The following is a 13,531-nucleotide window of genomic DNA, read 5'->3' as shown; positions in this document are numbered from 1 at the left end:
CCTTCCCAAGGAGGTGCTGACCTGTGAAGGTGTTGGCTCTGTGACTAACACTCTGCAAACAGACTGATTAATTCAGAAAAGCCATGGCTGGCCAAGCCTTGCTTTGCTTTGTTTGCTGCTGCATAAAGACCAGGTAGCAGCAAGCACTGTCTTTCTCTAGGACTACCCTGAAAGAGATGGAAAATGGTGTGCTCCTCTGAGTTTTTGAGATTTATTTAAAGGAGTATCCAGTGCTGTTGTCAGGGAAGAATGGACCCTGTTCAGCTCATTCCCTTTGTGTACCAAGCAGCTCAAGCCATGATACTTTGCACAGTACAATAGTGCCATTCTTTATCCTGACTTTTGCCTAAGCTCATGGTGGAGCAGAAGTTTCAGCCATTTCACTCTCAAATATGAAGTTCTAATCAGCTCAAGCAGTTTTGGAAATATCAGTAGGTTCTGGATGGTATCTCTTGCCACTTGCATCTCTTTGAAAATCCAGCCTTTTGCATCCAGTCCCACTCACATTTCAGCTCTCAAGAAGATTCAAGTCTTCCTCGTGGCTTGATTTACTTGTGTGCATCCCTTCAGTATTTGTTACCAAGCAGTCCTACCATTCCCAGAGGTTTAGGGATAGGGGGTTGAGCAGTGTGGCAGAATGTGCAGGGATTTTGTCTCTGTAGGTGTTGTATGAAGTAGCCCAGCAGTGCAGGTAAGGGCTGCTGTTCTATCTGCCCTACTTCTCAATGTTTGCTTTTCCTCATGCCACCGTGAAATGTGTCAGTGTGTTTCCTGTTAATTTGGATATCACAAGATCTCTGGTCAGCAGGGAAGTTGTTTTTTAACTGTTTCATTTGCTTTAATAAAACAGATGTGTACTGAAACCTTTTAGTGAAAAAGTACTTTAAAGGACTCAAGTGTACAGCAATCCTTCCTCTGTGCTGTACAGTCTCCATTTCCCCAAGGACATCCCTCACTGACTCTTAATCAGTCTCAGTATCAATCTCAGGATCAATGCTGGAACTGGGTGAAAGGGATCTGCCGAGTCCCCTGGGCTTTCACTTAAGCTATGAGGTCTTAGTGGCTTATCTGCTTTTGAAAAATGGATCTTAGGCACCAAGTTAATTAGGTTCTTTAAAACTTTACTCTGAGTTGACAAAAGTAGTCAGAAAACATGTCCAGGCGCCCTGTAACATGTGCTGGTTTATCAGAGTGAGTCAGCTGAGACTGTGGTTGGTGACTCCAAGCTAATGCCATCTTTTGTGACTTGACTGTGACTAAATTCACATTGATGATGTCATGAATCCCATATTAATCCATTGTGTTAAATCATTCATTGTGTAGCTGGAAATCAGCTAAAGGGTACTAGGGTGCTGGAGGAATTCTGAATGTAGCAACAAAAAGCTGCTGTTATCTGCCTTCTAACATTGGTTTATAAATCTGTGAAGAAAGTCTGACTGTTCAGTTCAATGTCTGCTGGCACTTCAGGTGTCTTCAGACATCCCAGTTATTCTGTCTGCCTCTGGAGCAAGGGATGAATCTCCTACAGGTGCTGCCAAATCTTAGAGCGCAGTGAAGATATTTTAAATATACCTAGAGGTCATCTGAAATGGCACTAGACAGCTGTGTTTTGGTGTCATAAACCAGGTGAAATTAAGATACTCCTGCGAGGCAGGTTTGTTTTACTGAGAAACTGAAAGTGGTGCCAGGACCTTTCCCGGGCAAGGCTGAGCACAGGGTACCTGCCTGCCTTGCCTGGCTGTTGCTGTGTGTTCCTGGTGCTGCTCTGGATCCTCAGCACATCCTGGCAAAGCCTGAGGAAGTGCTCTCTGAAGTCACAGCCAGAGGATGAGCTGAAAGCCAGAATTGATAAGAAGGACATATTTCAACTAAACCACAAGTGCTAGAGCACAGTAAAATTGTGTGGGGTGGTTTAATAATTCTTTTTATTTGGTGTACAAGTGTGGGCTGTTAATATTGCCTTTACTTAGCCATGGTGCTAAGTGCTTCCAGCCCATTTGATTTATACTGACCTTTCCCTCAAGGAACCACTTTTCTATCTGAGGCTCAGGAGTTCTTTTCAGATGGGAAATTTTATTAAAACATCCTGGCATGTGAGGACAGAATTCCAGAATGACAGAACCACCTCTGTCTTCTGCTTCCAGGGAGGCTTTGAGTAGTTAGTCCTTAATTTCTTTTTGTAATCTCTTGTTGCACTGTCCTTTCTGAGGAGGATTTAGGGATGACAGACACGGGACAGTGAAATTGCTGATCTGTTGCAAAAGCAGGAGCTGGAATGAGAGAGCTTTACCATCCTCGTGAGAGGACAAACTTGTCTGCAGGCAACAGTTTGCCTTTCTGAAATGTATGACTGGAACATTGCAGCGTGCTATGAATAGCTTCCTTTTAGTTCTTGTTAGTTATCCTGCCCTTGCAATTCAAATAAAAGGTATCCATTGTTTCAAAACATCACACCAAAGCTGCATCCCTCTCCATGCTTTAGTCTTACATGACTGAAATGCTTGGTGGGTGATCAGTGCTTCAATTACATCGATGGTGCAGGAGGCTTGGTACCTACTGAAACTATGGAACAGTGAATTACTGACGTGGAATTTTGAATATGTTGAAGGAAACAATGTGTTTTTATTGTTGTTTGCTTAAGAGATGACAGGATTAAAACTGAGGAATAAGGTACTAAATGGAACATTCCCTGTTAACTCCACTGTGGAACAGCAGAAGGCCATGGCATTAACCTTTGGGTTATTAATATGTTGGTGGAGGGGAGGATTAAGAAAAGGGCAGGTTGTGGGACACAAATGGGACAAAGGCCAGAGGCAAATAATTTTGTATTGACTCCAGTTCTAAAAAATAGATTCAAGGCAGAAATTAAAACATTTTTAAAAGTGATTATGTAGTCAAATGCTGTCACTTCCCAAGTGCTGGGACTGGGGAAGCAGGTGTTTGAACTGTTAGTATAATTAAGGGTCAAGTAAAATAAATGTAAATTCAAGGCTGGTGCTTTACTGCAGTGATATGTGTTATCTCAGAGCACATGGAATGTAAAGGCAGATAAATGTATTGAATCTTCATTCCATAATGTCACACGTGTCCCCCTGGGGCTGGTAAAATGTTTGCCTCCTACATCCCCTTACCCTGCTAGCACTGTAATTACATTGGATGTTACTTCTGAGCAGCAATCCTGTGTGTTTCACCTTGGAGGATTAGGAAATGTTTTCCTCCATTCCATAGTCCATTTTCTCCTGGTTATGGATGTCCCTATGGAAGGTGCTAAGAGCTCATCAGAAATGGATCATGATGTGGAAAAACTGAGGAGTAATTCTGATGCTTCTGTGAGAAACATTGTAGTTGTGTTGAGAATGGGATTAAAATGTCAAAAGATCATCTCAAGGGGTCAACTTTTATCTCATTAAAGCGATACTTTGGCTTTTGACACCAGTGGGAAGTCAGGGAGTGCTCCCTGGCAGCAAATGGTTCATGGAAAGCTCCACAGCAGGGTATGAACCCTGGTCCTAATCCTGATTTAGTGTGACCTTGGGTGAGGTGTTTCATTTCTCTCTGCTTCCCTGTCCTGTAGCTTAAACTAAATTATGTGTTTCAAAGGATTAGAGTTAAATAGCTGGTAATTTTAAAGCACTTGGAGAATTATAAGCTCTATGTATTGTTATGGGTTAATGCCTCATGACTGAATAAGTAAGGCTGAAAATGGAGAAGTTCTTACTGGGCACCCAGGTGAGGAGCACAGTGATGAGGTGACCTCCACTGAGGTTCAGGGCTGGTTGTTTTTCTCTCCCCTGCTCAAAACCAGCAGCACTGGCCAGGCAGTGAAGTTCTGTGTGATTCCAGGCACTGAAAGCAGCAGCATAAATCAGGGCTGTGCTGGATGCAGCAGTGGGAGGCACATGTCTGTCTGGAGTGTCCCACGGCCCATCACCAGACTGGGGGCCACTTAATCAGGTCACCAGGGGGACTTGCACAGCCCTCAGTGCAGCTCCTGCCTCTGGAGCCTGGGGCTGTGGCTTGGCACTCATTGGCAACCACTACACTGCTCAATTCCAAGGTCATTCACAGGGGGCTTGCCCATAAAATAGACTTTAAAGTGGTGTTTATACTTGATTTGGTGTTTTGTGATCAACATATGCACTTAGAACTTTTTCTTTCTTTGGGGCTCCTTGTGACTTTTTTAGTATCGTGTGGTGCTTGTGGGGAGTGGAATGAGGAAAGTATGTAAGTCTTTCTGTGGTAAAAAAACCAAGTTGGTTAATGGTTATTGATGGACAGCAAATGCCTTGTGATTTATGACAGAACAAGTCAGCAGAGCGTGGAGTCTTGCAAAACACAGGAGGCACATTGAGTAAGCTCAAAGCCTGCACAGGTTGGCAAGCTGGTGGAGTACAGATAATCCCAGTTAAATATCATTAATTGTTATCCTTATGTATATGTCTTCCATTGCTCAGGATCATGTTGCAGTTGTCATCTGGGACATGCTGGCATCACTACAGGTGCAGCACATCTCCTAGGAAAAGGTGGTTTCCTTAGTGCCAAGTAATTTGTACTAATGTGTAATTGCCTCATTATTTATTGCAATGTACAGAATACCACCCACTGTTTATGGAATACTGCTTAGTCATGTACTGACCAGTTGGCAGTCATGTTATTGAACTGGTTTGGGCGTTAAAAAAAAGTTTTTCAGAGCACTTGCTTTTGTCATAAAATTTTGTGTGAAAGGTAGAAAACCCTTTCAGATTGAATAAAAGCCCAAGACACAGAGAAGGCTTTAAATCACCCCTTAGACTCCATTCAAGAACATCTCTGCTCATTTGTAATGTGGATTTTACATCTTAAAACTGTAGTATGGTTGCAGCTTGGATGAAAACTGCTTCTGTATGCTGGACATTTGTCCTTCTCAATGGTCAGGATGCATTCAAATGTTTTCCCACCTGGGGTTCACCTGTGCCTCTGTCTGAGCAGGGAGGGGCTGTGCTGAGCTGGGATTTCTCTGCTGGAAGTCACATTACATCATGGTCCTTTCACTTTCCCTCCTGTCCTTCATCTCCTGGTGTTGGCTGTGTGGACACCACGAGCTTTGCTCATGTGCTGAGCTCACTCTGAGTAGGTTTTATGGGCGCCAGGTCCTGCTGGTTGGGTTGGGAATGGGATGATCCATGAGCCAGGGCTCTGACAAGGAGAATTCCCATCTCTGCTTTAGTGGTGCTTTCCACTGGAGACCCCAGAGCTGTGCTGTCCCCTCCAGCTGTAGGTGACTGAATGAAGCTGTGCAGGCCTGGCTGTCCCTGTATCTCTTCCCAAAAACACTGGAGCCTTTGTCTCTGGCCGCACCGTGCCCCTGCCATGACAGAGGCTCTCTGTGCTCTCCTGCCAGCGCTGCGCCGGCTTCAGGGGCTTTTCTTCAGCTGCTCTTTGTCTGGGGTGTTTATTGTGCTGCTGCTGCTGCTGCAGAGTGTGTGTGTTTGGGGGGGAGAGGAGGGGCTCCTGTTTGTGTGGGCTTTATAAACCCAGTGCATTCTTCAAAAGAGATGCTGAGCAAACGGGGTGGTGTTAATGTTAACCCTTCCATGCCCTGCTCTGCTGTGGCAAGGAGAAGGCTGTGGGAGGGTGATGAGGTTGCTGAGTAAGGAAGGGAGTCTGTTCCCCTTTGCTCTTAATGCTCTTTGATTTTCTGTGGATGCTGCACATGTGTGTCAGCAAAGAGTCTCCCAAATGTGGGGAGATGGAATTCATTCTAGGATTTCCCCCCAGAGTCCTTCTGGAAGTTGTTTTTATTGCAAACACTGGCTCACTAGCCCTTTCTGTTTGCATAACTTGCTCTTGCATCCTGTTTATGTGGCTACATTGGACAACATCTCCTCATTGTGCCCTATCCCCACACTTTATGGTCCTGTACTTTAGGGCTTTTCCTTTTGAATAAGGTCCTGAATTTTCAGGAGGATTTTCTTAAGTTCACAGTGTTTCAGTTACAGTGCCATGTCATACCTGCCCTTTGAACCAGCTTCTTTTCTTTAACCAGCTTGTTACAACTTCCATGGTTCAGATGACTCTTATTGTTTCCTCAGTGCCTGGGGTCCTGTATTTCAAGAGAGCTTTGAAAGATGAAAATCAACAACTCATAAACTTCATTTCCCTTGTAGTCACATAATGCTTTGCATTGTTGGTTGGTGGGGAAAAAACCCAACGAACAACTGCTCAGAACAGCATCAACTAAACTCCTTTTGCTCTTCTTCCATAAGAGGATGGGAATTTAGAACATGGAAAATCTCTCATCCATCTCTGCAAGAAGCTGCAGCAGCACAATTGTTTTAGTGTTGGAAGGGCCAGAAGAGTTTTATATTTCACTGAATCTGTGCTCAGCATAAGTGTTTCAGTCCTTCTTTTGTGATGATCTGCTTAAATAGAGTATAATGCAAATAGTTTTGTGTGTGATAAAAATACATTGTTTTCAAAGACAGTACCTGTTCTTAAGTTACTAAACACTTCCTCAGAAATGATTAGGATTAGATCCAGCATTTTACAAAGTAGTGTGAAGAACTTTTACTTTCAAATAATTAATATCCTTGTATCTTTACATCAATACAATTAATAGGGGGTTGTAGCTCATGTATTGCAGCATTTACATATTATATTACCACACTGGGAAAAAGTTTACCAGGCTGTGTTCCTTTGCAGGGGATGGGAAAGGAAGAAATGCAGAATAATACAAGCCTTTGAAACATGAATCCACAGAGTCAGTCATGACTAAACCTATTCAAACACTCAGGTGTTTTTTCCCAGGGCTGCTCTAGGCTCCAGCATTGTTGTTGTGAAACTTGTTTTCTTCTTGCACTAACTCCAGTTTGCTTCATCCCTGTTTCCTCAAGGAGCAGTTTCGGCCGCGAAGCGCACGGGGATCCCAGCGCCCCGGGAATTGTCCTCCTCCGTGTCCAGGGAGAGAGCTGTGCTGCGTGCTCAGGCCAACCCCAGGAAAACACAGCCCAGCCCCACCTCTTCTGCTGCACCAACTCCTACCAAGCACGTGCGCCCCACCAGCAAGTCCAAGCAAGAGAATGAAACTGGTGACAAGGCTGTTCTGGAATCTCAGGTTAAAGAGCTCCTGGCAGAAGCAAAGACGAAAGATTCGGAAATTACCAAACTTCGTTGTGAGTTGAAGAAATGCAAAGAGAAAGGGTCACTCAATGCTGAAGGAATGGGGGCTTCCAACCAAAATTTAGAAACAGTATCACCTGTTGACATAGATCCATTAATAAGGACCCTTCAGGAGAAAAACAGGACTTTCCAAAAAGAGCTTGCTAGCCTGGGAGAAGAAAACCGTGCTTTGAAAGAGAAATTGCTTTACCTGGAGAACTCCCCTCTCTCAGACACAACCACAAGCAGTGGAGGCGACAGCAGCCTCCCAACCCCAACTACCCAAGAGTCAAGTTTTGGAAGCCCATCCAAGAGTGTGTCCAGGGGTGAGGCAGAGGAGCACAGGCAGCACCTGAACGGGGCTGCCCTGCGCAATTCCGGCTCCTCCAGCAGCGATGTCACCAAGGCCTCCCTGTCACCTGATGCGTCTGACTTTGAGCACATTGCAGATGTGCCTTCCAGGCCAGCATCTGCCAGCAGCAACCACTTCAAAGGCTCCAAGTGCTCCACTGCAGGAAGTTCTCCAAACAATATTAGCGACCTCTCTGTGGCATCTCTTACAGAGAGAATACAAAAGATGGAGGAGAATCACCACAGCACGGCAGAAGAGCTGCAGGCCACTTTGCAGGAGCTGTCTGATCAGCAGCAAATGGTGCAGGAGCTGACAACAGAAAATGAGAAGCTGGTGGAAGAGAAAGCTCTCCTGGAGACTTCCTTCCGTCAGCACAGAGACAGAGCTGAGCAGCTGAGCCAGGAAAATGAGAAGCTCATGACTCTCCTCCAAGAGCGATCCAAGAATGAAGCTCAAGAGGAGAAGGTCCTTGAACTGGAGCAGAAATGTGCAGAAGTTCTTGAAAAAGCACAGTTTGAAAGAGAGAAATTGCTCAACATCCAGCAACAGTTAACCAGCAGCCTTCGAAGCTTAGAAAGGGAGCATCAGGATGCCCAGCAGGTGATAAAAAGCCTGAGAGAAGAAAATGAGAAGCTGCTTAAACTTCTAGAAGTGGAACAGCAGAGCAACAGCGCAGTGGCGAAAAGTCTGGAGGACTGCAAAATTGCCTTGGAAGGTCTGAAAATTGAGAATGGCTCTCTCAAAACTCAGCTGGAGAATGAGAAACAAAAGGCTGCAGAAATCAACGTGATGGGCTGCACCTCTGACAACTCTGAGGTGCAGGAGATGCTCAAAGTAGCCCATGCAGAAAAGGCCCAGTTAGAAGCCTCTTGCACTGAGCTGAAACAAGAGCTGCTGAAGGCAAACAGTGAACTGAAGCACATTCAGGGGCTGCTGTCTAAGGTAAAACAATAACAGCTCTAAAATAAAGTGGTCGTTTCTGTCCTTTCATAAATAAATTGGTCTTTACATTGATTGTGAGTTTCCAGGATTTAAATTGTATGATTAGTTCTTAGTAGAAGCTGAGATTATATGATATTGTCTCAGTTTCTGCTGCTCTACCCATATTTTCTCAGAAATAACTATTGGCATATCTGTATTTATAAATTGATAGCTATTTTGTTCTAATACCTTCTGTAGAATTTACTCTTTCAGTAAATAGAATTGTGTCTGTCAGAATTGGAGCAAAGAGCAGATCAATAAAAAAGCACTTTGATATGGTGTGAACAAATAGTGTAAATAACTTGCTAATCAGATGAAGAGAAGGGCATAAATAGTTAGCTGTGAATGTTAAATTCTGAATAATGAATCACAATTAATTAGCAGTGAAGTATAGGTGTCATTGGTCATGAGAACACAAGGACATGAATTAATACTCAGGGAAGCTGATAGGGGCAGCAACAAGTCACAGCACAGTCAAGCTCCTGATGAGATAATTTTCATAAAGCAAATATTTTTACAAAAAAAAAGAGAAATGCTCTGTTTTGAGATAGGTAAAGTAACATAAAAATATTTTTAGAACAATTTACCTCATTAGTGAGTTCAGAGCTTTGCTCCAAACAAGGTTAAGCAGGTTAGTGTCCCTGTTTTCTGTGTGATCCTGGCTGTTCAGAGGAGCTGCAGCATGAGCCATCGTTCAGCAAGTGTTAATAAAGAACAAGCAGTGATTATGTCCCAGTGCTGCAGGAGTGAAAGTGTGCAGCCTTTCCTGTATGGAGAAGGGAGCATGAGAAGAATGATAAAATTGGCTGCAGAGGAAGAGAGCATTGCCAAAAAGCACCTCCATGGTTTGGGTGATTTAGAAAATCCAGATGTCCTTACAGCTAAAATAGGTGACCACAGCAAATGGAGTTAGTAGAGGAAGCTTTCCTCCACTTTTCCCAAGTGCTTTCTGGAGCTGCAGGTCATGAAGAATAAATGAAAAACTGCTGAGTGCTCAGACTCTGTCCCAAACTTTTTATTGCTTGGTTTGGAAACCACAGATTTCCCTCTTTTTACTCTTCCCTTCCCTCGAATTAAGCTGTTTTGAATCACTGGCTATTTGTGACACCCAAACAAGACCACAGGCTTCTGTAAGGCTGCCCTGCAGTGAGGCTGTGCCAGTGCTGCTCACTGAATTGGCAGCCTGCACCTTTTCCATAACTTGTTCCTAGCCAGAGAGCTCCCCCCAAACCTGGAAGCATTGATCAATGGGCTGAGCCAGCAAACTGAAGTGCAGCAGATTCCCCTTTCAGTAATTCCAGATGTCCCATATTCAGAAATACACTTATCTGCAGTAGCTGGCTCTGCTGTGTGTGTTTTCACAGCCCATTGAAAATGCACATGGTAAAAGCAGCAAATTGTTTATGTGGATGAACTGATCATCAGCCTGGCCCTAAGGCAGTGATATCACTTTCATAATGTTCTACAGAAATAGAAGTGGAGATTTCTGGGAATATAATTCCTCTCCATTAACTGCAGAGATTGGTTTGGAATTGTGGTCATCATATAGAAAATTCCATTTCCTTTGCAGCATCTTGTATTATCTTTATTGCCAGGAAAGAAAACTGACATTCATCTCTCATCTCTGCTTCCTGAGACTCTCATTTTCATTGAAACTGGGTGTACACAATGCTTAAATCCACAAGTAAAGTCTCTAGTGAGTGAGATCTCCTAAGAAATAAGGACAAACTTGCAGCTTTTTTTCTTCCCTCCCAGGCTGAGAATGAGTATGGTCAGCTGAAGGAGGTGTGTGACCGACAGGCTGAGCAACTGAGCAGAACCAGCCAGAAGCTGCAGGAGAAGACATCAGAGAATGAAGCAGATATCAAAAACCTGAAGGAGACCATTTTTGAGTTGGAAGACCAGGTGGAACAGCATCGTGCTATAAAACTCCACAATAACCAGCTCATCAGTGACCTGGAAAGTAGGTGGAGCTGGAAAAAAGGATTGAAGTGAGCTTATTTGAGGGGCTCAGTTTAGGGCTGCAACAGGGAGGAGGAGGTCTGATCTTTGCAAATATTCCAGTTTTGGACATTCCCTTCTATTCATGCAGAAAAGTACTATTTTAACAGAGAGTGCTGTAGATGGGACATTAGAGACAGTCTCCAAGCCTCATTCTTCAGTGAAGGAAGTAGTGCTTGTTCCAGAAATTGGAATTACTGGGTTTCTCTTAAAGAGTTTTTAGGGCAGAGCACTGGGAAGAGCAGTAAAGTCGAGGTTGCTAAGGATGGGGAGCTGCCACCTGGTGGAACCAGTGGCTGTTCCTCCCATCAGTGATCCCCAGGGATGTGTGTGCTGAGCAAGGGAATCCACGTGGGATTGCTTAAATTTGTCTGGTTTAATACCTGAAAATAATGACATATTTTAGAGGTGTTTAAGTACCAGATCTACTGTTGGTTCCATTCCTGATCATTGACAGTGTCTTCATTCAGTTTAATTATTTTAGTGGCATTACCAGAAGCAAAACCAAATCAGCTGCTCTGCCCTCCCATTCTCACTTTCACTGTTGCCCTTATGTGTTTAATGAACTTTTCACGTTTTTTATCATTCCTAGGTAAAGCAATGAAGCTGGAAGAACAAAAACAAGATACAGAGAGGCAGCTGAAAGCTCTGACTAAGCAGATGAAGGTAAGGTTTAAGTTCCAAGACAAAGCTAAGCAGAGCTTTGATTGCAATACTGGCACTGTGTTTTCCTAGAACAAGAGCAGAAATTCTTTCTGCACCCTTAAAGTTTTCATTCTCTTCACTTTGGACTTCTTGGCAATATTGGAGTGGAAAGCTTAGGATGAGTTTCTTTGGCAATATTTTTGGTAGTATAAAGAGGCAGGTGTTCAGTTTGACCCACCACCACCTTAAAACTGGGGAAAAAATCCTGGTTGTTTGTGATCACTGCAATAGAGATCAGTAACTCGGTGCTCAGCTCAAGTGTGGGTGCATTTTTACAGCAGTTTGGGGTTCTCCTTGCTCTTTGCAGGAGGACACAGAGGAGTGGAGGCGTTTCCAGGCTGACCTGCAGACTGCAGTGGTTGTAGCCAATGACATTAAGTGTGAAGCTCAGCAGGAGCTCCGTGTGGTGAAGAGGAAGCTGCAGGAGGAGGAGGAGAAGAGTGCCAGACTGCAGAAGGAGCTGGATGAAGTGAAGGGCAGCAACAGGTTGGTTGTTTACCATTTTCCAAGGCCAGGACTTGCTCTGTGTGCCTGCTAACACGCATGCAAACAGTGCTTTGTCAGTAACTATTTGCTGGCTTGGATGTGCATCTCGTCTGTTTGTAACTCTTCTGGCGGATTTTGTTGTCTCTTATTCTAAGATGTTTCTGTCCTTTTTCTTTTTGGCAGTCTAGTTCTGTCAACTAAGCCATGAAGGTTTTAATCAGGTATATTAAATATTAAGTAGTAACAATTGCCAATATCCTCTGATAGCTTTGCTTTCAATATGGTGATGCTTTTATAACTCTGTGCAGCTGTATTAAACCATCTGTGGAAGGATTGGCTGGGTACAGATATTCCAGAAAAGAACTTCTTAACCTGAGGGAAGTCAATGAAGAAAGACAAAGTATCACAAGCAGTTCATCAGAAATATGTGTAAATTAATTTTACTCCTCTAGATTTTGCCTTTTAATCTCTCTCCTGGTAAATTCACGGCCATTGGCAGAATGGCCACAGGAACAGGGTGAATCTTGTCATTTCTTTCAGGTGAAATAACAGTCCAGCTCTACATTGCACTTATTTGCTCACTGTTTTCCATTCAGGATTTTCCACAGCAGCTGTACAGTAGGTGGGACTAAAAACATGGGAGAGCTTTTTTGTGGAGGTGTAGGGGATCAGAATGCCTGGATTGAACAAACAGAAAAGCCTCTTTTCAGAAAATAAGGGAATGTTTTTAGGCTCCAGTTTCATTAGCAGAGTCCCAAGTGGATGCAAAGAAAAGCTGTTACAGACCATGTACTCAGACAAAATGATTACCAGACAGTACTTAAGGTTCTGGGCTCTGTTTCCATTTCTAATTTGTTCTTAATGAAATTTCTCTTGTTGAAAGCAGGGTTCCTATATGAGGGTGGGGAATGATATTCTCATAGCTTCCCCTCTGTATTATTTTGGCTTTTAAGATATATTTGATAGTACATCAAATGAATAGAAGACGACCTGCTAATTTGCAAACTGGAATATTTATCTTTCATCTTTAAAGAACATGATCAGCTCTTTGGTATAAGAAGGCTGAGCTGCAAATACTCCTTTTTAAATTGGAACCCCAGAATCCATACAGCTGTAGTTCCAGGAGGAATTGTTCAGACATGTATTTAATGAAGTCACTTTTGGCTTTTGTGTCTCCCTCTGTGTCACACACACATGGATGTGTCTGTCTCTGTGTCATGTTGACTCTGTGTAGCTTGCTTTGAGTATTGCCTTGGTCATGGAGCCAGATGTGCTGTCTGCAGTGGGCAATATTGATTCTCTTTCAAAGGCAGGTAACAAAACCAAATTTTGCATCTGTCAGGATAAATAATTTAACTCTCAGAGTGTGCAAGATGTCTGTACTGAGTGGTATGGGGAACATAATGAAACCTATGGAAATCTCTTTCTAAACAAACCAGTGATCAGCAGCTAAACACTGCAACTTTAAAGCTCTACTGACCTATGAAACAAATTCCTGAAGTTGCCAAAGCTCCTGCTGAGAGCCAGTTCTACACTTCCAGATATTTTCCATTCCTGAGGTCTCTGTCTCCCCCAGCGCCTCAGCTTCTTTCACCCAGGAAGTTCTGGGGTATTCTCATCATCACTTTGTCAGCTTTCACAAATGCCACTGCTCACAATCAGCAGTGGATTCTGGTGCCTGTGGTGATTTTGATGTGTGCTCAGCATTGGTGGAAGCAGTTTGTAGCATGATACTTTAACAGAGCCCATAAAGTATTCCTCATGTTTGCTAATGCTGAGCAGCTGCACGCTCAGCTGAATGTCTGACAGTCCCTAGTGAAAGTTTCTTGCCTGATTTTTAAGCTCTTCTTGGAAAATGTACCTTCCAAA

The 13,531-nt window shown here is 43.5% G+C and overlaps 1 protein-coding gene across 6 annotated transcripts in view; it reads left to right on the top strand.

Annotated features, from left to right (window-relative positions):
• Window positions 1-13,531, top strand: part of SPECC1 (sperm antigen with calponin homology and coiled-coil domains 1) — an 85,188-nt gene that overhangs the window by 44,030 nt on the left and 27,627 nt on the right. For all 6 annotated transcript variants that reach the window (XM_077188764.1, XM_077188763.1, XM_077188765.1 and 3 more), the window contains 4 exons: window positions 6,873-8,431; window positions 10,226-10,433; window positions 11,064-11,137; window positions 11,484-11,662. In XM_077188764.1, the coding sequence (XP_077044879.1) occupies window positions 6,873-8,431; window positions 10,226-10,433; window positions 11,064-11,137; window positions 11,484-11,662 (2,020 nt within the window). The remainder of the gene's footprint in view (window positions 1-6,872; window positions 8,432-10,225; window positions 10,434-11,063; window positions 11,138-11,483; window positions 11,663-13,531) is intronic.

This window comes from Agelaius phoeniceus, chromosome 20, assembly GCF_051311805.1.
Source record: "Agelaius phoeniceus isolate bAgePho1 chromosome 20, bAgePho1.hap1, whole genome shotgun sequence".
Lineage (NCBI taxonomy): Eukaryota > Metazoa > Chordata > Aves > Passeriformes > Icteridae > Agelaius > Agelaius phoeniceus.
The sequence above is the reverse complement of the archived record's forward strand: the minus strand, read 5'-3'. Positions and strand labels throughout refer to the sequence as shown.